Source organism: Erythrolamprus reginae, chromosome 1 (genome assembly GCF_031021105.1).
Source record: "Erythrolamprus reginae isolate rEryReg1 chromosome 1, rEryReg1.hap1, whole genome shotgun sequence".
In the NCBI taxonomy this organism is placed as follows: Eukaryota; Metazoa; Chordata; class Lepidosauria; order Squamata; family Dipsadidae; genus Erythrolamprus; species Erythrolamprus reginae.
In genome coordinates, this window is record NC_091950.1 from 66644726 (window position 1) to 66671706 (window position 26981).

Below are 26981 nucleotides of genomic sequence, written 5' to 3' on the forward strand. Positions count from 1 at the left end.
CTCTGCCTCTTTCAAGCTGAAGCTGCACTTTAGTTTCACTTTCATTTGAGCCCAGTGACCTGCCTTGCATCCTCAATCAGTTGAGAGTCGGGAAGCTGATAATGAGTTGCTTGGCTTAACAGGCTCTGTTCTGTTTGCTGCAAGGAGGTAAATTGGTCCCACAGAGTTGGCCTTCTCTGGGTCCCGTCAACTAAACAATGTCGTTTGGCGGGCCTCAAGGGAAGAGCCTTCTCTGTGGCGGCCCTGGCCCTCTGGAATCAACTCCCCCCGGAGATCAGAACTGCCCCCACCCTTCTTGCCTTCCGTAAATTACTCAAGACCCATCTATACCGCCAGGCATGGGGGAGTTGAGACACTTTCCCCCCCAGGCTTTTTATATTTTTATATTTATGTTTGATATGTATGTGCTGTTTGCTTTTTAATATGATAGGGTTTTATATGCTTCTTTTAATATTAGATTTGTTTCGCTATAATATTGTTTTATTACTGTTGTGAGCCGCCCCGAGTATTTGGAGAGGGGCAGCATACAAATCTAATAAATTGAATTGAATTGCTGGGAAGAAGAGGCCAAAGGGTGGGGTGGCTGGATGCCTGGGGCTACATTTGGTGTATATGACATACCCAAGTTTTCACTCTCTTTTTTGGGGTGTGTGTGTGTAAAAAGGTGGATCTTCTACTCCGAAAAATACGATATGTTATAAATGTTATGAAAGTGCTTTGTATTGTTCCTCTTTTAAGAGGGAAATTTAAGGGAATTTCATTATTTTTTCTTCTATTGGAATTAATGGACATTACACACATTTTTCACCGTCTACTAGTCATGTGGAGTTAATGACATTTTTTCTATTATGTTATTATATTATGCCAGGTTTTGAAGCTTTGATAATACTGCCCTTGTGCATTATATTCTCAACAGAGCACCCATCAGTACCGATAATTTTGGACTATGTACAGCAGTCATCTCCAATCTGATGCCCTCCAAAATGCTTGGACTGCTAATGGCAGGTAATACTTAAGAGTTGCAATCACAACGTATCTGTGTGCATTAAACTAGAAAAGCCTGGTAAACTATTTCCTTTACATTTCAGCTTTTGCATCCTTTTAGAAAGGTTAGATTTTACCTGTCATTATCCATCAGCAAGGCGAGGCGCCCGTAATCCCAAGCTGCTTTCCGAAGGCAGGAAAAAATGAAGAGAAGTACCTACAGTTGGAGAGAAGCATTATCAGCTTATTGATCTTTTTTGTTAAGTAAATACTCCATTCCTTTCCCCTGCCTGTGATAGAAATTACAGTAAATGATAAATAACAATAACTGCTGCAGAATGGGATTTCTGCTTCCATAGATTTTCAGAGCTCACTTAAATACGAAAACTTGGTTTTTGAATTGTTTTCTGGGTTTGCGCAACTCACTAAATTGTAACCAGGCTGCATTCCTATGACCACAGCGCCACTAAAGAAACTAACTAAGGTAAACATTAATGAAGTTTAACATCTGGTACAAATGCATCCATTCGGTTTTTAACAGATCTAGTTAGATATGTTGCATGTACCCCACTATTATAAATTAAAGATGGAAAAATAAACAAGCAGAATTTTGTATATGCTAATTCTATTTTCCATAGCATAGATATATAGAACTCACACTAAGATACAAATGTGCCTCTCAATTGAACGTTGAACTTGAGATAAACTGGAGAAAAAAGTGTAAAACAATATAAAGTAAAGATGTGTAAGAAATTATGAATTCTCCTGCTTGTTTGTTCAGGTGGTCTCTAGACAAAGTGTATCAGTGGTTATTGAAACGGATGTCCAAGTGCCACCTCTATGTTGGTTGAGGCGGGCAGGATTCTCTTGAGGACTATTTGTTGGGGGTCAAGGGAAAGGGTGAGTTTTGCCTTCTCTTTCTGCTCATGTTTAGTTTAATTTTATTAGATTTGTATGCCGCCCCTCTCCGAAGACTCGGGGCGGCTCACAACAACAGCAATACAATATACAAAGTACAAATCCAATATAAGTTAAAAGCAGTTTAAAACCCCTAAATATTATAAAACGATCATTACTACACAATCATACCATTCTCATATATTACAGTCAGAAAAAGGTGGTGTTGGGGGGACAAGATAGTTATTCCCCCCATGCCTGGTGACATAGATAGGACTTCAACATCTTGCGGAAGGCGGGAAGAGTAGGGGCAGTTCGAATGAATGTACAATTGGTGGGCCACTGTGTGATACAGAATGGTGGACTTGATGGGCTTTGGCCTGATTCAGCATTGCTCTTCTTATGTTCTCTGGACTGCGGCCCACTACTGCCCCATAGCCTGTTTTAAACCAGGCCCCGCGAGCGATGGGAAAGCACTTGTGCAAGCACTCTCCACTTGCATGAGTGGAACTTTGTGTGCAAGAACAAGTGCCCTCTGCTTGTGCGTCCTCTGCTTGCATGAGCAGGGCTTCACCCGTGACTGCAAGGGCCCACTGCTTGTGCAAGTGGAGCTTCATTCATGAGTGCAAGCACCCTCCACTCAAGTGAGATGCTCACCTACAAAAACATATTGACAAAATTGAACGGGTCCAAAGACGGGCTACAAGAATGGTGGAAGGTCTTAAGCATAAAACGTATTAGGAAAAACTAAATGAACTCAATCTGTATAGTCTGGAGGACAGAAGGAAAAGGGGGGACATGATTGAAACATTTAAATATATTAAAGGGTTAAATAAGGTTCAGAAGGGAAGTGTTTTTAATTGGAAAGTGAACACAAGAACAAGGGGACACAATCTGAAGTTAGTTGGGGGAAAGATCAAAAGCAACATGAGAAAATATTATTTTACTGAAAGAGTAGTAGATCCTTGGAACAAACTTCCAGCAGACGTGGTAGATAAATCCACAGTAACTGAATTTAAACATGCCTGGGATAAACATATATCCATCCTAAGATAAAATACAGAAAATAGTATAAGGGCAGACTAGATGGACCATGAGGTCTTTTTCTGCCGTCAGACTTCTATGTTTCTATGGAAGGCCACTGCTTACACTGTTGTGTGCATGTGTGTGCATAACACTCTCACACACACCCTTCCCTGGGCTAGGCCTCAAGATGGAAAGATTAGGGACCACTGCACTAGATAAAATGTGTATGCCGGATGTCTGGTTGCAGACTATCTTGTCTGTTGTGGAACTCTGGCCGGGGTGAATTTCAGAAGCCACATTGCAGAGGGAAGTTTGCTGTCACCTGACGGGATGGGTTTATTCCTATTCGTTACCTATATGAAGTCATGCCACTCTGACTCAAGGCCATAAAAGGTGTTTGCTAGAGTTTTAAAATTTAGGGAAAAATATATCTCTTTGTATTGGTGGAGATTTTTTTCCTCTCTCTCTGAAGAGTTCAAGAAACATCTAACAAAGAAACTGGTGAGAATTATATCAGGGTGTTCTGTCGGGCTCTCTGGTAAACTTCTCCCAAAAATTCACAGGTACACATTTCAGACACACACACGTTTGAAAATTCAAAACAATGTTCTTTATAATGAAAAGTCACTTAACCTAAGCCCTCTTTTGGTATAGCAAAGAGCACTCGTCTCCAAACAAACTGGTAATTTGTACAAGTCCCTTTATCAGTTCTGTGATACTTAGCTTGCAGCTGTGAGGCAATTCACAGTCCTTCCTCTTTCACAAAGTGAAACACCCTTTGCTCTGGTTTAGTTTCAAAGCAAGGAAAAATCAGCACACAAAAGGTCAAAGTCAGTAAAGCAGTCATGAAACACAACGATCAGATAATCCTCCACAATGGCCAAACCCACAGGCTGCTATTTATAGCAGCCTCACTAATGACCACAGCCCCACCCAGCCACAGGTGGCCTCATTTTCTTTGATAATAATCTCTCAGTTGTTGTTGCCTATGCATCACTCTCCGCATGCGTGGCTGTATCATTAACTCTTGTTCTGAATCCAAGGAGGAGCTAGATAATTGATCTCCTTCTGAGCTGTCTGCCACACTCTCCTCCTCCCTGTCACTCATGTCTTCTTGGTCAGAGGAGCCTTCATCAGCAGATTCCACCAAGGGCAAAACAGGCCTGCAGCATGTGGATGTCTCCTCCACATCCACAGTCCTTGGGGCAGGAGCTGGGCCAGAGCTAACCACAACACCAGGAATGAAGGAGAAAACTGCCATATCTCATGCACTGCGTTTGATGTAAAGATATACAATTATCAAAATGTTACTGCTTGTCCGTCGTTTCTACCAGGGGCTGATTTCTATTACTGCAATTACTGGTGCGCTGCACATGCAGCTTCAGTTATTTTCCGTGTGTGTGCATGCGTCCCAGTGTATTTTTGCTTCTGTGCATGTGCAGGAAGTAAAATCTCACAAGGGGACATGCATGCGAGATTTTGGTGGTGTTTTGCTCTGCGTGTGGAAGCAAAAAAAGAAATCGCTGAAATGTCATGCATGCGCATGTCCCCTCATGAAATCTCATGCTTGCGCAGAAGCAAAAAGACCCTGGGACACATGTGCAAGATAGCTGAAGCTGCGTGTGCAGTGATTGCTACCAGTGTGGCATCCTTTACCGTACCTGAAAAATACTTTAAAGATATCCAAACTGGTGAATTAGCAGTCTTTATTTTTCTTTAGTCAGAACAGGCAAAGGAAATAGCTCTGTCAATAGTACAGGCAAAATTTCTCTCTGAGGGAAAGTGGTGCGTCTCTAACTATTTATATGTTCCGCAAAGTAACAAACCTCATTTGACATGGCAACAAGTCCCCCACCAGAACGAACGTCCAAACAGAGGCTAACATGCAAATATAGAATCTTAGGAACCCTTTCTTCATTTATATGCGCATATTTAACAGTACCCACTACTGGTTCCTACTAGTTATGGGTGGTGATTTATGAATGCTTTGCTCCGTCAGCTGCACTGGCTTCCTATTAGTCTCCGGGCACAATTCAAGGTGTTGGTTATTACCTATAAAGCCCTACATGGCTCAGGGCCAGACTATTTACGGGACTGTCTCCTGCCACATACCTCCCAGAGACCAATAAGAGCTCACAGAAGTTGGCCTCTTCCAAGTCCCGTTGACTAACCAATGCAGGTTGGCAGGACCACGGGGAGGGCCTTCTCTGTGGTCGCCCCGGCTCTATGGAACCAACTTCCCCCCCGATATCCATACTGCTCCCACCCTGCTGGCCTTTTGCAAAGCTACGAAGACCTGGCTTTGTCGACAGGCCTGGGGGCCATAAATTCACAGCTTGATGGCCAACTGTAAGAAGGGTTTGTATGCACATGAGGGTGAGTTCCTTTTTATAATAACTTTTTAATGGTTTTTTAAAAGTTTGTTATGTTTTAACTTTAGCTAACTGTTCGACTTCTTTTACTGTTCTGTATTTATTTTTATTGTACTTATATCGTTGTTGTAAGCTGACTAAACAAACAAACAAACAAACAAACAAATGATAAAAGAAGATAATTTCTCTCCTCCTCACTTACCATCCAAAGGAGGAAGTTGAGAGCAAGTACTGTGGGCACTCCGCCAAACGGCAGCCCTTGCAAGACAGTGCTGTGGGAACGGGCGCTGAAGCATTGCTCCTCTGTACTGTTGGTCACATTAGCCAGATACGTGAGAACATTCAGAGAGACAGAATTCATATCTTCTGATGAAGATGTGGTCATGATCATGTTGTCCATCTGTAAATCAGTGGTCTCTTAGGAGTTTTGCTGTACAAAATACCTAAAAGTGGATTTAGGGGAAAAAAAGAGAGAAACTAGGTTTCTGAGACTGAAAAGGACCCCTTAAAGGAGAATTTCATATCTGAGGATATGTCTGTCCCTTTATAAGCTTGCTCTTTGTTGTGTTATACAGAGATATAGAGGTTGAGGACAGAGGACAATCAGATCCTTCCTAAACAAAACTACAGAGTTGCATTTTAACATTGTATTTTGATGCTAAAGCCAAGATATGTACTATAGAGGGAAGGGCTGCCCATTGCCGGAGCTACCGGTTCGGCTCCCAGTGGCGGGTGTGGGCATGTCCAGCGTGAGATTGGGCTTCCTGAACTTGCGCAGAATCCGAATCTCACACGAGGAAGCTCATGCACATGAGATTTTGCCGATTTTCGTTTCTAAAAAAAAGCCGGAAATCGCCAAAATCTCGCATGTGCAAGCATCATCGCCTGAGATTTGGCTTCCTGTGCGTGCCCGTCCGCTGGTCAGCTGGAGCTGCGTGCCCAGCTCCATTTCTCCAACCAGGACTGCTCACCTGACCATACTGGCTGCAGCCCAATACCGGTACTATTCCAAGAAGATGAATGAGATGCCAGAGGTCCAGATGGAAGGTAAATATACACAAGAACAGTTCATGGTTCCTAATCCCAACTGTTAGAGTGGAAGGCCAATGAAAAAGAATGCTGTTTTCAGCAAATGAATCAGCCTCTGATATCCCCTTATACAGTATCCAGAAACTGGCTCATCCCAGGTTTAGCTGTAAGTCACTGTGATTTGGATTCCCAAGGTGTCTGCTTTTCTCAGGGGAGTCTGCCCTTGCCGTCTGACACTCTTTTCATTTAACCTTTTCTCCATGTAACAGCAGCAATGCTCAGAGTTCAAAAGCTGTGGATCACAAACGTGAACTAGCAGGACTCCCTACTCATTCACTCACTCACTCACTCACTCACTCACTCACTCACTCACTCACTCACTCACTCACTCTATCCATCTATCCATCTATCCAATCCATCCATCCGTCCACCCACCCATCCACCTAATACGCTGCCCAACTCCCAAAGGATTCTGGGCGGCTTACAACAAACAAGCAACATGAAAGAAACACTTTAAAAAGACAATTTAAAACCCATTAATAAAATAATAAAATCATAAAAGTCTTTTTTGGCTGGATCTAAAAGATGTATCGTTTGATCAATGGGTCCAGGCCTGCTGGCAGAGCCAGGTCTTTCCGGCTTTCCGGAATGCTAGTAGGGCAGTGTTAGTACAGATCTCTTGAGGTAGTTGGTTCCAGAGAGCTGGTGCCACCACAGAGAAGGCCCTCCCCTGGGGCCCCATCATTTGACACTGCTTAGCCAACAGGACCCCGAGAAGGCGAACCCTGTGGGCTCTTTTCTGTCGCTGGGAGCAAGGACTTCAGATCAACGGCTACAGACATACCAGATAGAGCTGATTCTGGCTTCAGCCTCCATCCCTTGCAACGAGGGCTTCTCATCTTCCTCCTGACATTTCATTCTCCTCCAAGGAAGAACCCAGGGCAATGACAGCAATCTCTTATGAAGTAGACCTACCCCATCAATATCTGAAGAATTGAAGGTTGAGATTAGGAGAGATCCTCTTTACTAGCAGTTCTTCAGGCTTTGGAATTAACATCCCCAGAAACCTCTGCACTCGCTTTAATGGCATTTCATCCTAAAAAATAAAGAAAAAGGGAAAGATATAAGGGAAAAGCACTTTGCACCACAGTACTGTTTAGGTTGTCTCTCTGTTTGAATTTTCAAAGTGACTAATATTAAAAAAAAAATTGGGGGGGGGAGGGCTTCTAATTAAGATTGCAGTTTTGCGATGTTCAGTTAGCTGGCTGGATTTTTAAACTCTCCCACCAGCCCATCTTTTGTCTTTGCTATTTTTGAAAAGTTGCCTTTTCAGTTCACTTTTTTGGAAAGGTTGGATCTTCAAAATTAAACATAAAAACACCGCACTCGTAATGCAGAGCTTAACAGAAAAAAAATGTTAAGTTAGAGAAACTGGAAAACAAGTAAAACTGTAAACCGCTTAGAGAGGGTTGTAAAGCGCTGTGAAGCAGTATATAAGTCTAAACGCTATAATGCTATAACATTGTGTTTATTAATTATATAAACCAATTAATCCAGGGAAGCAGTGTCTGACTTTCATCAGACAGCCATCAATTGGGGATACTTTAATTTGGACTGTTTCATGGATGGTCTAAATGGCCCATTCAGCTCTATTATTTGAATTGCTTCTATTAGGTAGATTGATGTTAAAAGGATTTGTATACATGTACTACTAAGAAATGATCAAAGAAACATGAAGGAAAAAAAGTTACATTGTGATATATTAATGGGTCAGTCAGCTAATGGCATGTTAATAAAGTAGGTGAATGGAGTACCAGTGGATTTACCATAATAGACAGGAATTTGAGAATTGTGGTCCAAAGCCTAACAGAAGGTGCTAAATTAGGTAAATCTAGTCCAGAAAATTGCAAAAGTTAGTTTGGGAAAGCAGGGGATCAAAATGTGGGATTCCAGAGAAATCTTTAAAAAGACATATGTACTTTGTACACTACTCTCCTATGAGATGAGAAATTATAAGGGCAGCTTCACTGGGCTTGGGCAACCTTTGTACAAAGAATATATTGGAAATACAATTCTTCTAGGCCAGTGATGGTGAACCTATGGCACGGGTGCCACAGATGGCACGCAAAGCCATACCTGCTGGCACTCGAGCAGTTGTCCTAGCTCAGCTCCAACGTGCATGTGTGTGCCAGCCAGCTGAATTTTGGCTTGCACAGAGGCTCTGGGAGGGCATTTTTGGCTTCCAGAGAGCCTCTGGGGGGTTGGGGTAGAGCGTTTTTACCTTCCTCTGGCTCCAGAGAAACCTTTGGAACCCGGGGAGGGTGAAACATGAGCCTACTGGGTCCACCAGAAGTTGGGAAACAGACCATTTCTGGCCTCCAGAGGGCCACCTGGGGAGGGGAAGCTGTTTTCGCCCTCCGCAGGCACTGAATTATGAGTGTGGGCACTTGCACATACGCAATAGCACGTGCCCACACTCTTTTGGCACCCGAGGAAAAAAAGGTTTGCCATCACTGTTCTAGGCAATGATCTTTTATTTGTCAACATGCCAATAATAGCCTATAAGTGGAAGCAAGCAATAATACTCTGACTTGTCTCTTAAGGCACCTGGTATTTCAAAATGATTTTAGCTTCCAGCTAATGGCATGCCATCCTCTCCATTTCTGTTTTCAGTCTAGTGTGCACCAACTCACTCAAATAGGATGGTCTAAAAGGCAATTGTAAGAAATTTAGCCTGCTCTCTGCCAACCTCCCAATGACTAGAAAACCTTTTAATGGCAAAAAGCACTAGAAACAAAAGTTTCTGGATACACTGGTGATGTCACAATGATATCACGGATCTGGTTTCGTTGGTGCTGGTCCAAGGGTGCCATCATCTTTTTTTTGAATTAAAATAAAATTCTGTTCAGCACTGCGCATGCAGCCGCCATCTTGTTTTTGCACCCCCCCCACAGGTTTTTCAGCACTCTGCATATGCGCCCATGCAAAGCGCACCTGCACTCATGCGGTGCACTCACGCGGTGCGGGAGGAAGCAAACTGGTAGCGAGGTAAGTTAGAACCCACCCCTAAACGTCGTGGCCAAAACTGAATGCAGAATTCCACATGTGGTCTTATATGTGTAATCTAATTTTTCCCTTTCTCCCATGCTGAGAAAGTTGTCTTTTAGTTATGCTAAAAGCAAATACAAATCCCATCTGAGCAGGACCCCCACTCAAAACAGGAAGTTGGAGACACTGGGATGGAGCTAGAGTGCATGGTCACATCCTGTATCGTATCAGGCAAAATGCCAGCCTGGGGGCACTCAGATTTGGGCATTCACACAGTTATTTTACCAGAGAGTAACATATAGTATGTTGGCTTATCTTCCCAGATCATTCCAAAGAGATTTCTTTACTTACCAGGATTTTTTTCTAAATGACACTTGTAGCATTTTAACGCCCTTGACAGAGACACAAGCCTATTTGGTTTGGTTCTGATGGTGCCTAGAACTCAACCTACAGTAGCTTCAAACAGATGGAAGTGTCCACCTTCAGTTCATTCAAATCCTTTATTACAAACTCAGCGAAGCCATTAATTCATTGTTCCTTCCACTCCTAAATTAGAGACCCCCACAGAGATATATCTGGTACTTTTCAAATGCATTGGATGATAATGCACACATCTCCCTGGTTGAGAGTGGCAGCAAGTGTAATAATCACCCATATAAGAAAGCACCACACCTGGGTCAGCTATTCTTGAGAATAAAGGTTCTCCCAGTGGCAGAGACCACTTCCTCCTTTTGTTCCAACAAGTCTTACAAAGCACCACTTTACCTTTCTTGAACAGCAGACTCGCGATACATACCAACAAGGGTCATCCCACGATTCAGGCTTGGCTCCAGACGCCAGGGTCAACTCTTGCCATTGTATTGTAGTCAGTCTGTATCATTATAAAAAAAAGAAACACAAAACTCAAGCAGTAATTCTAGCAGACCAACAGGCTCTGTGTTTCCAGCTTTATGCTTTGTAAGAATCCAGTGTAACTTGTCTTGCCACACCTCACCATCCCTTACAAAGTAAACATTTGTGGGTAGAGGTGGAAATCTCTTGTTCCCTGTAACACTCCAATTACATTGTGTATTTAGTATTATTATTCTGCAGCGGGGCAATAGCCAGTCAGAGTTTGTTCTCAAAACTGGCCCTTTTTTCTTTCTAAGCCTCAACACTTAAAAAAACAATGGCCAGGAATAGGTTAAAGAGGTTATGGATTTCCTCCTAAGTTTGGGGAAGCAGAGGAAGGTGAATCAAATGAATGCCAGACCCATTCTCGAATACAGTTCATCTGTCTGGAACCCATACCACATCTCAGACATCAACACTCTCGAAAACGTCCAAAGATATTTCACCAGAAGAGCCCTTCACTCCTCCACTCGAAACAGAATACCCTACGAAAATAGACTATCTATCCTGGGTCTTGAAAGCTTAGAACTGCGGCGCCTAAAACACGATTTAATTATTGCTCACAAGATCATATGCTGCAACGTCCTTCCGGTCAATGACTACTTCAGCTTCAACCGCAACAACACAAGAGCATACAACAGATTCAAACTTAATATTAACCGCTCCAAACTTGACTGTAAAAAATATGACTTTAACAATCGAGTTGTCGAAGCGTGGAACTCATTACCGGACTCAATAGTGTCAACTCCCAACCCCCAACACTTCTCCCTTAGACTCTCCACGATTGACCTCTCCACGTTCCTAAGAGGCCAGTAAGGGGCGTATATAAGTGCACTGATGTGCCTATCGTCCCCTGTCCAATTGTCTTTCCTTATCTCATATATCATATATATTCTCTCCCTATCTATCTATCTATCTATCTATCTATCTATCTATCTATCTATATCATATATATTCTCTCCTTATCTCTTATATCATATATATTCTCTCCCTCCCATCTACTTCTCTTCTTTTTACTTTCTATCGTCATATATATTACTTAATGTCTATTCTCTTCCATATGTATTGTATATTGGACAAAGAATAAAATAAATAAATAATAATAAATAAATAAATAAATAAATAAATGGCTGCCCAGCTAAACTATACTCCTATCTCCATGGTGTCTGAGTGTGCAGTTCCTTTCTTCCTCTTCCCTTTGCTTCCCTTCCCTATGTAAACAATTCCATCTGACATTGCCAGTTGCTTTTAATAATTCATCTCCCTTTGGTTACCAAGGAAAATGACGCTGGACCATCAGCAAATAATTAGAGGGGCTCTTAGCAACCAGCAGCTCAGTCCACTTTTCCAAGAGTTAATGACAGAACCATGTTTAGGGTCAGCCAACATTTGGTCTGTTTCTATGTTTTCCCTTTACAAAAAGCACATATTGTAAGCAGTAAAGTGGAACCCTGCACGCAAGAGTTTTCAGTCATGTGCAGAGTTATCTGCCTGATCTCGTTTATATTTTAAACAGATCAAAGCAGCAAACTGTGGTTCTGTGAGATTTGTTTTAAGATCTCAGAGAGAGATTAAAGTAATTGGGGCATTGAAATCTTTCCATTTTAGTTGAATTAGGAGTTTCTCGATTGCCAGGTTGTGCAAGACCACAGTACTTTCCCCCCTGTCAGCTTTAGTCTGCCTGATTTCTGGCTTCATGTGACATATTAAATCATGAATGAAAAATATGTCCTGCAATTAAAAACAACAACAACATGCTGAGCTAAATTATGGTTGGCTGGTTTATGTTGTACTGTGTCATGTGAAGGCAGTAGCAGGCAAGTGCACATATGTACAAAGTTACTATTAATTCATATGTACAGTGAGATGGGTGGCATATAAATTTAATAAATAAAATAAATGCTCAGTACAGTAGTACCTCATGATACGAACCCCTCGTCATACAAAATTTCCGAGATACGAACCTGGGGTTCGCAAAATTTTTGCCTCTTCTTATGAACTTTTTTCACCTTACGAACCCGCCCGAATGCCAAACCTGGAAGTTCGGCAAAAGTTCGGGTTCGGGAGGCCGCCGAGAAGCCCCGCCGCCTGGCTGTCGCCTTTTGAAACAGCCGGGGGGCTTCTCGCCGTGCTCCCGAACCCGAACTTTTGCTGAACTTCCGGGTTTGGTGTTCGGGAGGCCACCGAGAAGCCCCGCCGCCCGGCTGTTGCCTTTTGAAACAGCCGGGGTGCTTCTCGCCGTTCTCCCTAACGCCGAACCCAGAAATTCGGCAAAAATTCAGGTTCGGCGTTTGGGTGGATGCCGAGAAGCCCCGCCGCCTGGCTGTCAGCTTTGCAAAAGAGCTGCGGAGCTGTCAGCCACTCGGGAGGCTCAAACGGAGGTGGGGAATCCCAATAGGGAATTCCATGGGTGAAGCTTTGACGTCACGAAGACGTCCTTCCTGGAATCCACTTTTCAGCAAAATTGAATGGGTCCAAAGACGGGCTACAAGAATGGTGGAAGGTCTTAAGCATAAAACGTATCAAAGTGGCGTTCAATAATCCGAAAATTGGAACCCACAGCTGCTGGAATATGCTAGGAAGAATAATAATAAATGAAAGCCTTGATTCCTGAAAAGAAACTAAGCAAAGAAAACAAAACAAAAACTTAAAGAGCTACATCACTATGGAAACTCTTCAGAAAACTAAGATTAGTCTGCAGATTAATTTAATCTGCAACTGATCTTTTTTACCCTTTACCCTCAGAATCTCTTATAATACTTATAATGCCCATTGTATTATCAAAGGTATTCTATTGCTTTAACAGTATATGAGAAGAAAATAGAATTGGATTACTGGGGATGTTGCAGCAAACATTTCCTCATTCCTAATGGGATAATTTTTACCTTGCTTTTAATTACACAGTGAAACCTTGTTTTAACAGATGAATGTACAATTTTAGTTCCAATGAAGCGTCATGTATAACATTATCTGCTTACTGGTACAGTTATAATGCACATGATTACAAGTTCAGAAGCAACGTGAGAAAATATTATTTTATTGAAAGAGTAGTAGATGCTTGGAACAAACTTCCAGCAGACGTGGTTGGTAAATCCACAGTAACTGAATTTAAAAATGCCTGGGATAAACATATATCCATCCTAAAATAAAATACAGGAAATAGTATAAGGGCAGGCTAGATGGACCATGAGGTCTTTTTCTTCTGCTGTCAATTTTCTATGTTTCTATGTTGCCATTATGCAAATGATGTAATTACATCATGTGCAATGATATAATTATCATGCAAATGAAGTGCATTGCATCAAAAGTCCATTGTGATGAGGTTTAGAAAACTGTAGTTCTGCTTTACATCTACAATTGAGAAAACTTGGTGAAAACAGGAAAAGTCCTTGTGTCCTTCCAGTTTTGAAAAACCACGTTTTTGCATTTAAATATTTTAACTAAGAGTTTGGAATGAGACCTTGATGGGCGATTTTCAAGAGTTTTTTTTTAACAAACAACGCAAATTTCAGAAGCTAAAAGAGGTCAAGTGAATAATTTTCAAGCTCTACTGACAAAGATAGGTCAATCAATCTATAGCCAAGCAGAATATGACTATGTGGTGCACCCTGATTTATATAACTTTGACAGATAAAAGGTATTTTTTTAAAAAAAGTGTTGTTCTATTTTGGTGACAGAGAAACATCCTTTAAAATCTTGCTGCCACCATTTCAAAATGACAAAATTAAGAGCTTTAAGGGCCTCTTATCAGTTCTTTCTTGAAGGTCTTAGAGATGGAGAACCGGTTTATACAGTTGTTATAATTGTTTTTATTATTTATTATTGTTAATGATGTATGTACTGCACACTTCCTTATTCTTCCCCTATATCGGTTTTGTGAGCTGTTTTTTTCACCTCAGTGCCAAAAAAGTCACTTGAAAATAAACAAATTCTGTTTCTCATTTATTCACAGGACTAGTGAATCATGAGCAATTACAATTTTGCATCGCAATAATGCATCAATAAATTGCATAAAGTAGGATAGATTGCTTCTCTTGAAAGCCCTGACACTGCTTGGCTTTTTTTGAGATCAATCAAGGTCAGTTAAGTGCTGCTCAGCCCTATTCTCAGGTCTTATAGACAGTCTCTAGCAAGAAATCACAGTTCTTCTGCCAACTGTGACTTCTTCCTTGCATTTTAACAGAACAACATGTTAATATTTCATCATGCAGTCAAAAATCACACTGTTTTCTTAATGCAGTCAACTTGTGTCATTCACAAGCCAAAAAAAAAAGAGAATCCATGATATGATGATAATTTGCCATTCCCTTCTATGATTTCCAGCACTTTCTTCCTTTTTTTCTCTCATTACAAAACTCTATTAAGAGGGAAGACACAAAAAGGAATTTAGATACTATGACCTTCAAATTTCTAGGTTCTATCATATCTCAAGACCTAAAATAGTAACCTAACATCAAAAACATCATCAAAAAAGCACAACAGAGAATGTTCTTTCTGCGCCAACTCAGTAAGCTCAAACTGCCCAAGCAGAGGAATCATTGAGTCTGTCATCTGCACCTCTATAACTGTCTGGTTTGGTTCTGCAACCCAACAAGACCGACATGGACTTCAGAGGATAATCAGAACTGCAGAAAAAAACAATTGCTGCCAACCTGCCTTCCATTGAGGACCTGTATGCTGCACAAGTCAAAAAGAGGGCTGTGAAAATATTTACTGACCCCTCGCATCCTGGACATAAACTGTTTCAACTCCTACCCTGCACTACTATTACTACTAGTTTTTTCTCATTATTCCTATCATCCATTTCCTCCCACTTAGGACTGTATGACTGTAACTTGTTGCTTGTATCTTAAGATTTTTATTAATATCGATTGTTTCTTCATTACTTATTTGACCCCTGTGACAATCATTAAGTGTTGTATCTCATGATTCTTGAGAAATCTATATTTTCTTTTATGTACACTGAAAGCATATGCACCAAGACAAATTCCTTGTGTGTCCAATCACACTTGACCAATAAAGAATTCTTTTCTATTCTAATATCTAAACTAAAGCTCATAAGACTAAGTCTCTGGTTCCTGTGACTGATCTGGCTAGTGTCCATAGTCTGGTTAGCTTCAGCATGTTATTTTATCCCCTGGTTAGGACTAAAAAAAATATTCTTCAGAGGGAGTAGCAATGAAAACAAGTCTGCAAAGACTTAGGGCTGGAAAAACCTTCTTCGGAAGGAGTAGCAATGAAAACAAGCCTGCAAGCCAGGCAGATCGTTAGCACCTCATTAGGGCTGGGAGGGGGGGAAGCTTTAAAAAGCTACATTCAGAGTATAAGATGCACCCTAATTTTCAGCCTCTTTTAGAGGGGAAAAATACAGTATGTTTGGCATTGTCCCATTTTCTTTTGAAATCTACAAGAAGTTTTGAAAACAAATTTGGTTTATCTCTTTTGGCGGTACAGTAAAACCTCAGTTTGCTGATCCTTTGTGTTACAGAATTCTGTGCAATTTATATCATTTGGACAATGAAAGCAGAAACCTACCTTACACAAAGCAAACCTCTGATTATGTAGTCAAGCATTGACTACTCTGAGCAGGTACATCTCATTCTTCATCAAAGTAGCAGGTTGCTGTCATTTCCAAAGATTATTAATAAGATATTCCTTTTCAGTGAATATAAATTAGCTGGCTCTGGACTAACACATGAACAGGTGTAAATTTACCGTATTTTTCAGAGAATAAAACACACTGGAGTGTAAGACACACCTTAGTTTTTGGGTAGGAAAATAGGAGAAAGAATCTCATTACCAGATATTCATCTGGTGAGCAACCTTAGTCTGATCAGTTTCAGCACATTATTTTATTCCCTGGTTAGGGCTTTAAAAAAACCTTACTTGGAGAGAGTAACAATGAAAGAGCTTGCAAGCCAGTAATAGCTGGGAACATTGTTAGCACCTGTTAGGGTTGGAGAGAAACATTTGGAACAAGTAGAAAAATAAAAAAAACCTACAAACCTACAAAGACAGGGTTTAGAAAACATTATTCACAAAGAGTAATAGTGAAAGAGCTTGCAACATCATTAGCACTTGCTGAGGGCTAGAAAGAAACATTTGGAGCAAGTTAGGGCAAATAAATTTAAAACTGCAAAGACAGGTCTTGGAAAACATTCTTAGCAGAGAGAAACAATGAAAGAGCTTGCAAGCGGTAAGAGCTGGGAACATCTTTAGCAGCTGGTTAGGGCTGGAAAGAAACTTACTTGGAGCAAGTTAGAGTAATGTAAAAAACTCTGCAAAGACTTCGAGTTTGGAAAACATTATCCACAGACAGTAACTATGAAAGAACCTGTAAGATAAGAGCTGGGAAGATCGTTAGCACCTAGTTAAGCTTGGAGGGAAAAGCTTTGGAAAAATCTGCATTCAGAGTATAAGATGCACCTGAATTTTCAGCCTCTTTTAGGGAGGAAAAATACACCGAAAAATACAGTATATTTTATTCCAAACTGGCATGATTGTAAATATGTACATGAAGATGTCTGAAGGTGATTATTTACATTCTTTAAAAGGCACTTTAACCGTATTTAGCATAAGTATCACTTTATTTTCTTAGATCAATTCCTAAACCTTCCTTCCCTGCAGTCATTTGAAAAGATGTACAGTATTCTAAATCAAATAACAGATCAAGTAGGACTTAATGGAGAGGCAGTTTAAAATTCAAACAGTTTAAAATGCAAACAATGTGAAGATTGTTTAAGAACCCTAAAACATCACATATTCAATTAGGTCACCTCTTCTGTTACACCCTTTTCCTCTGCTTTTGCAGCTCCTGGTTCCTGCATATCTGAATGATCACCAATTAGCTGTCACTTGCTAGGCAAATGAATGGTGTTTATCCATATATGTGACTTTGGCTGTTGAGAGTGCAAGGTCAGAGGAGATCTCCCAGCTGTAGTTAGATGCACTGAGTCAGCACACCAGACGGATCAATACGGAGCATCAACTAGGAAAGACGCATCAATAAATGCTTCTGTACGCAAACATCAGCTCATGGCTTGTGGGTCAATTGGGAAGAGAAAATACGGATGATCTCCAATGTCATGGGGCCAGTACCCTTTTATCTTTCAAATAGCAGGAAGGGGATGTGAGGCTAAACTGCTTTCAGAAATAAAACTGGCTTGCATTATGTGAACTGCACAGCTAAGCCTTGCCTCTCCCTCCCACTCCTCTTAGTAAATGTTAATGTTTTATTTTTCTGTTTCAAATGAACATTTCCTTTCACACTAGCCAGTTTATTGCCAAATTAATAAGGGATAATCGGGTTAATTTAAAATAGGGGCAGCCAGCTGGATTTGCACAAATGCTTTGGGCTATAAAACCTTATTTTTATTTTGTGCCAGGAAGTACAGAAGGAAACACCCCCCCCCACCCCCCACCCCCACCCGCCAATATAATTATCTGATTTGTGAACCACAATTAAGAAGAACCTATTCTGTAATTTCATCTGATGCAGCTGAATTTGAAAAAAGACACAAAACCTCTCTGAAAAAGGAAGACTACGTGCAGATTAGGTGAAAAAAGGAAATCCTTAAGGTTGCATTTTTCTTTCTTTCTGGAAAGTCCTTTGATCCTGCTATTTGTTTCCCACCATTAACAATTAACACATGAATATGATTGTACTTAATGTATACAAAATATAAAAATTCCCACAAATGTATATTTGTTTTCATCCTTTCTCATTTAGTTTCTAGTTCCCATGTTTCCCTTCTGTTTTGTTTATTTCCTATATTTATTCTATAATCTTTTATTGTTAAACAAACCAGGGCAACAAAAAATAAAATAAATTAATATTAGACAGTATTTAATAGTGAGTATTGAATAATTATAATTTATAGAACGAGCCATGGCAGTGCAGGGTTTAGAATGCAGTATTGCAGGCTAATTCTGCTGACTGCCAACAGTTCAAGCATCACTGGCTCAAGGTTGACTCAGCCTTCCATCCCTCCAAGGTTGGTAAAATAAGGGCCTGTAAACTACTTAGAGAGGGCTGTAAAGTACAGTGAAGCACTAAGTGCTCTTGCTATTTAGCATTTTATGAAAGAACATGCATATGGAAATCTGAAATGATCAACAAAAAAGAGCACTAAATCTATCTGGAAAGAAAGTTTAATATGTTTTCACTGAAGCTTTCCCAGCCTAGTGAACTTGGTGTGTGTGTGTGTGTGATCCAAAGTTGCTTACCAATAAACAATACTTCTGCTTGCCAATATAAAGCCCAGTGCTTATTGAAGCATTCCAACTGATTATAGTAATCAAAGGCTGAAGTGCTTCAAACAGGAGCTATGTAAAAGGAAATAGGTAGGTAAGAAGTATGAATTATCCAACATACAATCCCCAATTTTACTGGAAGAAATGGCAATATTTAGGATAATAGAACGGTACTGGCACATGCTTAGCCCAGCAGACACCCATCAAATGTATTTAAAAAGGATACAATAGGGGCTTTGAGTAAAATTGTCAAGATGATTTCTAAGAAACAAGAGGAGTATTGCCCATTTTAGAATATTACTCATTTTAGATCCCAAAATACACTGTTTGGGGTTCATTGGGGACTGAAACTCTGTTAAAACTACACAACTCCCATTTCAGAATGGTAATTCTCAGTATTCAATCCTCCTGTGTGCTTTTCTATAAAGGTGGTTAATCACAGAGTATTTCAACAGAAAGAAAAAGAAACCTGTGTAACCTAAAGGCGCTCTGAGAAGAAACAGCGTTCTGCTTAATTATCCTAAACGGTTCCTTTTTGTAATGACCAAAGGATTGGTTCCAGCATTTAAATCTCACCTCCTTATTTCTCGCCATCAGCCTCTACGTAGGTCTGCTTTTCTTAAGAAGATATTACCTAGTTTTGACCCTCAGGTAGAAAATATTCAGTGTTACTAATCTAAGGCTGGTTAGCTTGCATGCATGAAAAGAAACAAATCTGTGAGATAAGGCAGTAAATGGTAATCAGAAAATGAATGTCTTTTCAATTCCATGCATTTAAGAAAGCAGGTCTCTTTTATGGAAGTTTCTGCTTATTGCTACTGACATAACACATTTGTGCTCTTGACTGAGCTATAAGAACCATTTTTTTCAGAACTACAGTGTTCCCTTGATTCTCGCTGGTTCGAACTTCGCGAATAACCTATACTACGGTTTTTTAAAAAATATTAATTTAAAAATACTTCACGTTTTTTTTTCCTATACCACGGTTTTTCCCACCCAATGACATCATGTCATCGCCAAACTAATAATTTTTACAAATAAATGACCAAAAAAAATTGTTAATAAATAATTATGTTTATAAATATCAGGATTACTAAGTGTCTTATTCAATGGTGAGTACCAGTAATAATAGTGAGTAAATGGTTGTTAAGGGAATGGGAAATGGTAATTTAGGGGTTTAAAGTGTTAAGGGATGGCTTGTGATACTGTCCATAGCCAAAAATGGTGTATTTACTTCCGCATCTCTACTTTGCGGAAATTCGACTTTCGCGGGCGGTCTCGGAACGCATCCCCCGCGGAAATCGAGGGAACACTGTATTAAGAAGGGAAATTCCTGACATAGAGTCTTCAGAGAGGGGCGGCATACAAATCTAATAAATTGAATTGAATTGAATTATAGTTTATTAAACAGTTCCATGGGTGCAGGTAATTTATTCTCTGAAGGAGAAAATGCACCAATGGAAGAGAATATGTGTGGTTCAGGATTGAAATGTGGAGTTCCTACTGCTTTCTGGGCTTAATTGTTTATTGCAGATGCTTCATTACCCAATTAGGTAACAGCATCACTATGAGTGGGGTTTATATATTTCTTCCATGTACTGTATTCATGCATAGCAGTAGAAAATAAAGAATGCAATTGCACGTAGTGTTTTTACAAAGAATCCAAGCCCGTTGGCCAAGATTTTTAGTACATAAATAAAATTTGAGACACAGTATGTGCCAAGGTACATATAAAGTCTTCTCTCTTGTGCTTTGCTGTGCATTGGCCTCTATTCAACTGAACATGCAAAACTTCATCATGGGGAGATGACAAGCTAGTACTATGACACAGCCGGTTCCATGGGCTTTGTCACAAGGCCACAACTATTTCAGTATCCACAAGTCAACCCAATTTTTTCAGTGATATTTCTCTAAATAGGTTTAATTAGAATTCCAATCAATGCCCTCCCTTCAGCTGAAACAAACTTGCTTACTTAAATAATGTCTCCATTGCTATCTAATTTCCCTCAGCTTTTCACCTGCAATATTCTAGCAAAGCTCCTGGGTTTTTATTCCATTCATTTCCCAATTCCACAAATGCAAGATCTTTCTAGATTAAACAGCGTTAGAGTACCAACTGAGAATCCAGGTATCAATTGACACAGATTTTGACCCTGATACCTCTATTGAATAAAATCTTTCGGTCTTCTGTAAAACAACTCTGCAATAAAAGATACAGTGGCACCTCTACTTACGAACTTAATTCGTTCTGTGACCAGGATCTTAAGTAGAAATGTTTGTAAGAAGAAGCAATTTTTCCCATCGGAATCAATGTAAAAGCAAATAATGTGTGTGACTGGGGAAACCATAGGGAGGGCGGAGGCCAGGTTTCCTCCCAGGAGATTCCTAGAGAGGCCTCATGGAAGCTTCTCCCTGCCTTATCTGGCCCTGTTTCCTCCCAGGAGATTCCTAGAGAGGCCCCACGGAAGCTTCTCCCTGCCTTTTCCAGCCCTGTTTCCTCCCAGGAGATTCTTAGAGAGGCCCCACCGAGGCTTCTCCCCGCCTTTTCCGGCCCTGTTTCCTCTCAGGAGACTCCTAGAGAGGCCCCACAGAGGTTTCTCCTCACCTTTTCCAGCCCTGTTTCCTCCCAGGAGATTCCTAGAGAGGCCCCACAGAGGCTTCTCCCTTCCTTTTCTAGTTACAATTTCGGAGGCTTGGGTTTGTAAGTGGAAAATGGTTCTTGAGAAGAGACAAAAAAATCTTGAACACCCGGTTCTTATCTAGAAAAGTTCGTAAGTAGAGGCATTCTTAGGTAGAGGTACCATTGTACTAGCATCTCCTCTGCAACCAAAGCAGAAAAGAACTAGAATGGAACATGTCTTACCCTGACTCTGCAGATATCACATTACTGGCCTCAATACAATGCTTTTCACATATGCTGGTCTTTAACTTACAGGATTTCAGTGAAATGCAACCCAATATCTCTGGAGAGAAGAAAATAATGGAAAACTGAATCATATTATTTCAGCAACATAAATGTCATCAGAACACATGCTGAGATTAGGAAAAGGCCAGCTATTCTATTTTAATATGGAGAGATTTTTGAAGATATAATTTCTTGACAGATTAATACTGCTTGAGTTTCATGCCCCTTTATACTAGACCAGTGAGACTGAACCTTTTTTGTTCAGATGCCAAAAGGATGCGTGCATGATAGCATGCTTGCATGCCAGCACCCATAATGCAATGCCCTTGCTCTGCACATGTGCACAGACACACACCTGTGCATGCGTGCAGGCCTTACTGAGGCCTCCAGACTTCCAGTAGACCCATTTTCTGCCCTCCCTAGGTTCCAGGAAGCCTCCTGAAGCTTGGGGAAGGTGAAAAATGAACCCAACCAATCCTACCTGAAGTTTATTTCTGAACTTCGAGTAGGCCTGTTGGGTCCTTTTTTCGCCATCCACAGGCTTCGGGGGCTTTCCTGAAGCCTGGGGAGGGTGAAAATGGCCTGCCCACTGTCAGGATCAGGGCTCTACCTAATGTAATATTCCAAATTGCAGAAAGAAGAATTGTAATCAATATAACAATGTAAAACTGCTTAATCGTGGTGAATCTACAGATTGTAATGTAATCTGATCTGATTGGTTGACAAAAGTATATCCCATGAGGCACCTTTGCATGGGTGTGGCTTGTGAATTAGAATGACTGGCTTGTGGCTTAGAGTGGCTAAATGTGGCTTAGTTTGGTTAATGTGGCTTACTGTGACTTATTGTGGCTTGTGGTGGCTGATTATTGTGGAAGAATATAGTGGCTGAAGACTTGTAGCTGAGTATTGTAACTGAGAATAGTAGATAGGAGATTTGTGAGTATTATGTATAGTATCGACTAGAGAGATAGCTACAGTGTAAATAGTTAGTGTAGTTTTGCTACTGAAGAAGTAAATGTTTTCTTAAGAAACTCAGCAGTACTTGTTTTCCATTATCTTCAAGACTACAGTTCCTGATAGCCTGGAAAGTTGAGGCAGGTTGGCTAACTGCTTCAGTTATCTGGGTGGGCTAACCTCTGCAAAATGCTATTCCAACAGCCACTACCTTCCGGAAGGTCAAAAGTCAGCTGTCTAGTGCACACATGTATGCTGGAGCTGACACAGGGCAACACCTCACATGCCCTCAGATGATGATGATGATGATGATTATTATTATTATTTATTAGATTTGTATGCCGCCCCTCTCCGAAGACTCAGGGCGGCTCACAACAGTAATAAAAACAATATAGTAGTGGAACAAATCTACAGTGTTCCCTCGATTTTCGTGGGTTCGAACTTTGCGAATAGCCTATACCATGGTTTTAAAAAAAATATTAATTAAAAAATACTTCGCGGTTTTTTCCCTATACCACGGTTTTTCCCCACCCAGTGACGTCATATGTCATCGCCAAACTAATAATTTTTGCAAATAAATAACAAAAAAAAAGATTATTGTTAATAAATAATTATGTTTATAAATATCAGGATCACTAAGTGTCTTATTTAATGGTGAATACCAGTAATAATGGTGAGTAAATGGTTGTTAAGCGAATGGGAAATGGTAATTTAGGGGTTTAAAGTGTTAAGGGATGGCTTGTGATACTGTCCATAGCCAAAAATGGTGTATTTACTTCCGCATCTCTACTTCGCGGAAATTCGACTTTCGCGGGCGGTCTCAGAACGCATCCCCCGCTGAAATCGAGGGAACACTGTAATATTAAAAACGTATAAAACCCTATCATTATTTAAAAAACCAAACAGCACATTCATACCAAACATAAAACAAAGTATATAGCTCTGCGTGGCATCTGTGTCATAGGTTCGCCATAATGGCACTAGGCTTTTACTGCAAATGGCAAAAATAATAGTAGTAGATGTGTGTAGCCCTACCATCTTCCTTACGATATTAACATAATGCTTGGCATAACTGGCATTTCAATATTCCTTTTATACTGAAGTGTACCTCTGAACTTAGGGGTACATTTCATGGCTATCTTGACTGACTGGTGGACTGCACCTATTTTCTAATTCATATTGTTTCGTATTACAAAGATGATCTCAATAATTTCAGTACTTGGTTTCTTGTTTGTTACTGAAATGTGTCACTTCAATAATAAAAGGCACACTAGCCAGGAAGACCTACAGTATCTGATCTTGCCTGTATTTAAAAAATAAAATTAAGTTCAGGGGACAAAGCAGTTCCTTGGCCATTAAATAAGAAGACCCAGAGTTTTTCTATCTGCATTTCTCTGAAAATCATGCTCTCCGTGTGCTTGTCAAATCTATCTCTGCCGAGCATGCTTGTTTTAATGCTGTGTCATCCTTTGGAAAAGGCCAGACCTCATTAAAGCAATGTAAGTACAGATTGTTTTCACATCATTATGCTTTCATCTTTGCAGGCATAGATCATTTCAGTGCAGTTACAGTACACAGAAAGAATAGCCAGGACACCAATACACTACTGGAAAAATAAGGGATATTAGATCCAGGGCGGTTCCCCCTGCACTATTATGGTGTCTACTGAGCAGAAAGCTGCTATTGAATGCTTTGGTCAAACTGACTCACCTCTACAAATGGAGGGCTGTTCCACAAGGGACATTTATGCCAATTTAGCATGGTACCAGGAAGTCCACTTCCTGCATCCTCCTGCTTCTTGTGCAGTCGAGGTGATCCTCCCTCCCCATATGCCTGAACTGAAGATTAAATTTCCATTTTGCAATTTGCAGTGCTGCAGAACTTAAGGGTAAATCGTTATCCCATTCATAAAATCTCCATCTGAACATGAAGTTCTCTGTGGGTTTCAGAGCAATCTTAGTGAATGATTCTTCCAGTCACTTCCTAGTCAATTTTACTGCTGGGCTTGATTATGTTTATATGAACACAATGGGCTAAACACTTGCTTTATCTTGCCTCTTAGCTAAAGTGGGCTATTGCTATATCTCTGCAAAATTTACAGAGATCAGTGATGAAGAACCTGTGGCATGCAGAACCATATTTGAGGGCATGATGCGAGGCCTTATCAGAGGTGGGCTGCTAAGGTGGAACGCTGATGTGTGTGCTCACCTCCGTGGCTCTAAGTGCTAGCGGAGTCCAGTGCAATTACGCTACTGCACCTGTGCAGGCAGAAAAATTGTACGTGGAGACACAGCTGTGCCTGTGTTCCGGTGTGTTTTTTTGCTTTGCTGAGAGGTTACTCCAGCTTTGCACAGCATTTTAGTTACTCTTTCCAGAGCATGATACCATAGTCTTTCAGTGTTGAAGGATGCCAATGATGAATGCTCCCAGACTCTGATTCTTCTTTCCCTTTGATTGCCATCATTAATCTATTCATTTCTGAACATTCCAGTATAATTATCTCTCCTTTTGTAGGGATTTTACCTGCATTCCAATTTTGTGCAAATAAAACATTTTTGACCATCTTTCTAGAGACACATGTCATCTATAGAACAATTTAAACAGATTCTTCTTATATGCTATTGCCATTGTTAATTTATAATTTATTTTTATTATTTTTATTATTTTTATTATTATTATTATTATTACATTATTATTATTATTATTATTATTATTATTTAGATTTGTATGCCGCCCCTCTTCTTTCCCATAGTTGCAGTCATTTATGTAACTTGTATACCCGAATTTTTTTGCCCATGTTATCATTGTTTCTTTCACTTACACTTCTTCTATTTAATGCTAAGTAATAACTATTTTTGTAAGTAATACCATTTTTTAATCAGTCTATCCCCTGTTCCTATGACTATTTCATCCAGTTCTGTCATTTCCAAATAAAACCATCTAGTTTAGCATCTTTTTCATATCTCACTTGTATCTGCAGTTGTGTATACCAGTGTTTCCCAACCTTGGCAACTTGAAGATATCTGGACTTCAACTCCCAGAATTCCCCAGCCAGCCATGTATACCATGCCTTATTGGTATTTTCAAATAATGTTTCTCATGTATTTTCTCCCATACTAGTAATACTGTGATGCATTTCTTATATTATGTCTTTGAAAGTAATTGTGTACCAGTATTTTATTCTTCCCATACCATAGAAAGGCATGCCAACATAATTATAAGTTATGTCAATAATCTTGTATTTCTTAACACAATCCATTCTTTCATCCATGATAATGCTGCTGCCTGATAGTATAATTCCCAGTTTAGAAGTTCAAATCCTTCTCTAAGTCTTGAATCTTGAAGCATTTTTACATTTATCGCTTTTTAACCTTATTATATAAATTTCATTATTGTCTTGTTAAGATTTTGAAATGATTTTTTCCTCTAATTTTATTGATATTGTTTGGAATAAAAACAACAATCTCGGTAATATGTCACTATTCTGCCCATTAAGAATAATTGTAAGTTCTCCCATCTCTCCAAATCTACTTCAAGTTGTCTTCTCAGATTGTAATAGTTGTCTTCCTTGATCATTGTGCATCTTGTTGTTAACCCAAATCCTCTCCAATGAAAATGAGATATTTTAGGAAATATTAAAAAGGCAGAATATTTCCCTTAAAATATCTCATTTTCCTATGAGAGGGGTGGGTGCTATCTTCCTAAATCTACAAATGAAAAACTCCATTTGGTTTAGAGAAGATTACAGTGATCCCTCGAGTATCGCGAGTGTTACGTTCCAAGACCCCTCGCGATACTCGATTTTTCGCGATATAGTGGTGCGGAAGTAAAAACACCATCTGCGCATGCGTGCCCTTTTTTCCATGGCCGCGCATGCTCAGATGGTGTTTTTACTTCTGCACCTGGGAAGACCCAGGGAAGGTTCCTTCCGCCGCCCAGCAGCTGATCTGCTCGGCAGCGCCGCAGCAGCGAGGAGCCGAAGATCGGGGTTTCCCCGCCGCCCACGCAAAGGGGAAACCCCGATCTTTGGCTCCTCGCTGCTGCTGCGCCCACCGCTTGTCCGCCCGCCGCTTGTCCGCCGCCTGCCTGCCCGCCCGCCCACCGCTTGTCCGCCCACTGCTTGTCCGCCTGCCGCTTGTCCACCGCCTGCCTGCCCGCCCGCCGCTTGTCCGCCGGCCCGCCGCTTGTCCGCCGCCTGCCCGCCCGCCGCTTGTCCGCCTGCCTGCCCGCCGCTTGTCTGCCGCCTGCCTGCCCACCTGCCCGCCGCTCGGTGCATGAGAGAGGGAAGGTGAGAAAAAGAGAGAGAGCAAGAGGGGGAGAGATAGAGAAAGAGAGAGAAGGAAAGAAAGAAAGAGATGAGAAAGGAAGGAAGAGAGTGAGAGAGAGGAAGAAAGAGAGAGAGAGAAGAGTGGAGTATTTTTAATTAATATTTTCTGAAAAATCGCGATATAGCGTTTCGCGAAGATCGAGATCGCGAAAATCGAGGGATCACTGTATAGTACACAAAATAGGGGGCCATTCTGACTATTTTGTATAGTACACAAAATAGGAGGCCATAGTACTTTGGGTGCTATGGCACCTGTAGGATAAATAAAATAAAATGATAAAATAAAAAGATAATC

General features: G+C 40.6%; 1 protein-coding gene across 8 annotated transcripts in view; it reads right to left on the reverse strand.

Annotated features, from left to right (window-relative positions):
- Nucleotides 1-26981, reverse strand: part of TMEM63C (transmembrane protein 63C) — a 109498-nt gene that overhangs the window by 38634 nt on the left and 43883 nt on the right. For 6 of the 8 annotated variants that reach the window (XM_070754240.1, XM_070754232.1, XM_070754225.1 and 3 more), the window contains exons 3-6: nucleotides 10153-10227; nucleotides 7284-7404; nucleotides 5482-5722; nucleotides 1122-1201 (exon numbers count right to left, since the gene is read on the reverse strand). In XM_070754240.1, the coding sequence (XP_070610341.1) occupies nucleotides 1122-1201; nucleotides 5482-5679 (278 nt within the window). In that variant the 5' untranslated portion in view covers nucleotides 5680-5722; nucleotides 7284-7404; nucleotides 10153-10227. Of the gene's footprint in view, nucleotides 1-1121; nucleotides 1202-5481; nucleotides 5723-7283; nucleotides 7405-10152; nucleotides 10228-21363; nucleotides 21464-26981 lie in introns of all 8 variants that reach the window. The other 2 variants (XM_070754246.1, XM_070754218.1) reach the window with 1 other exon arrangement.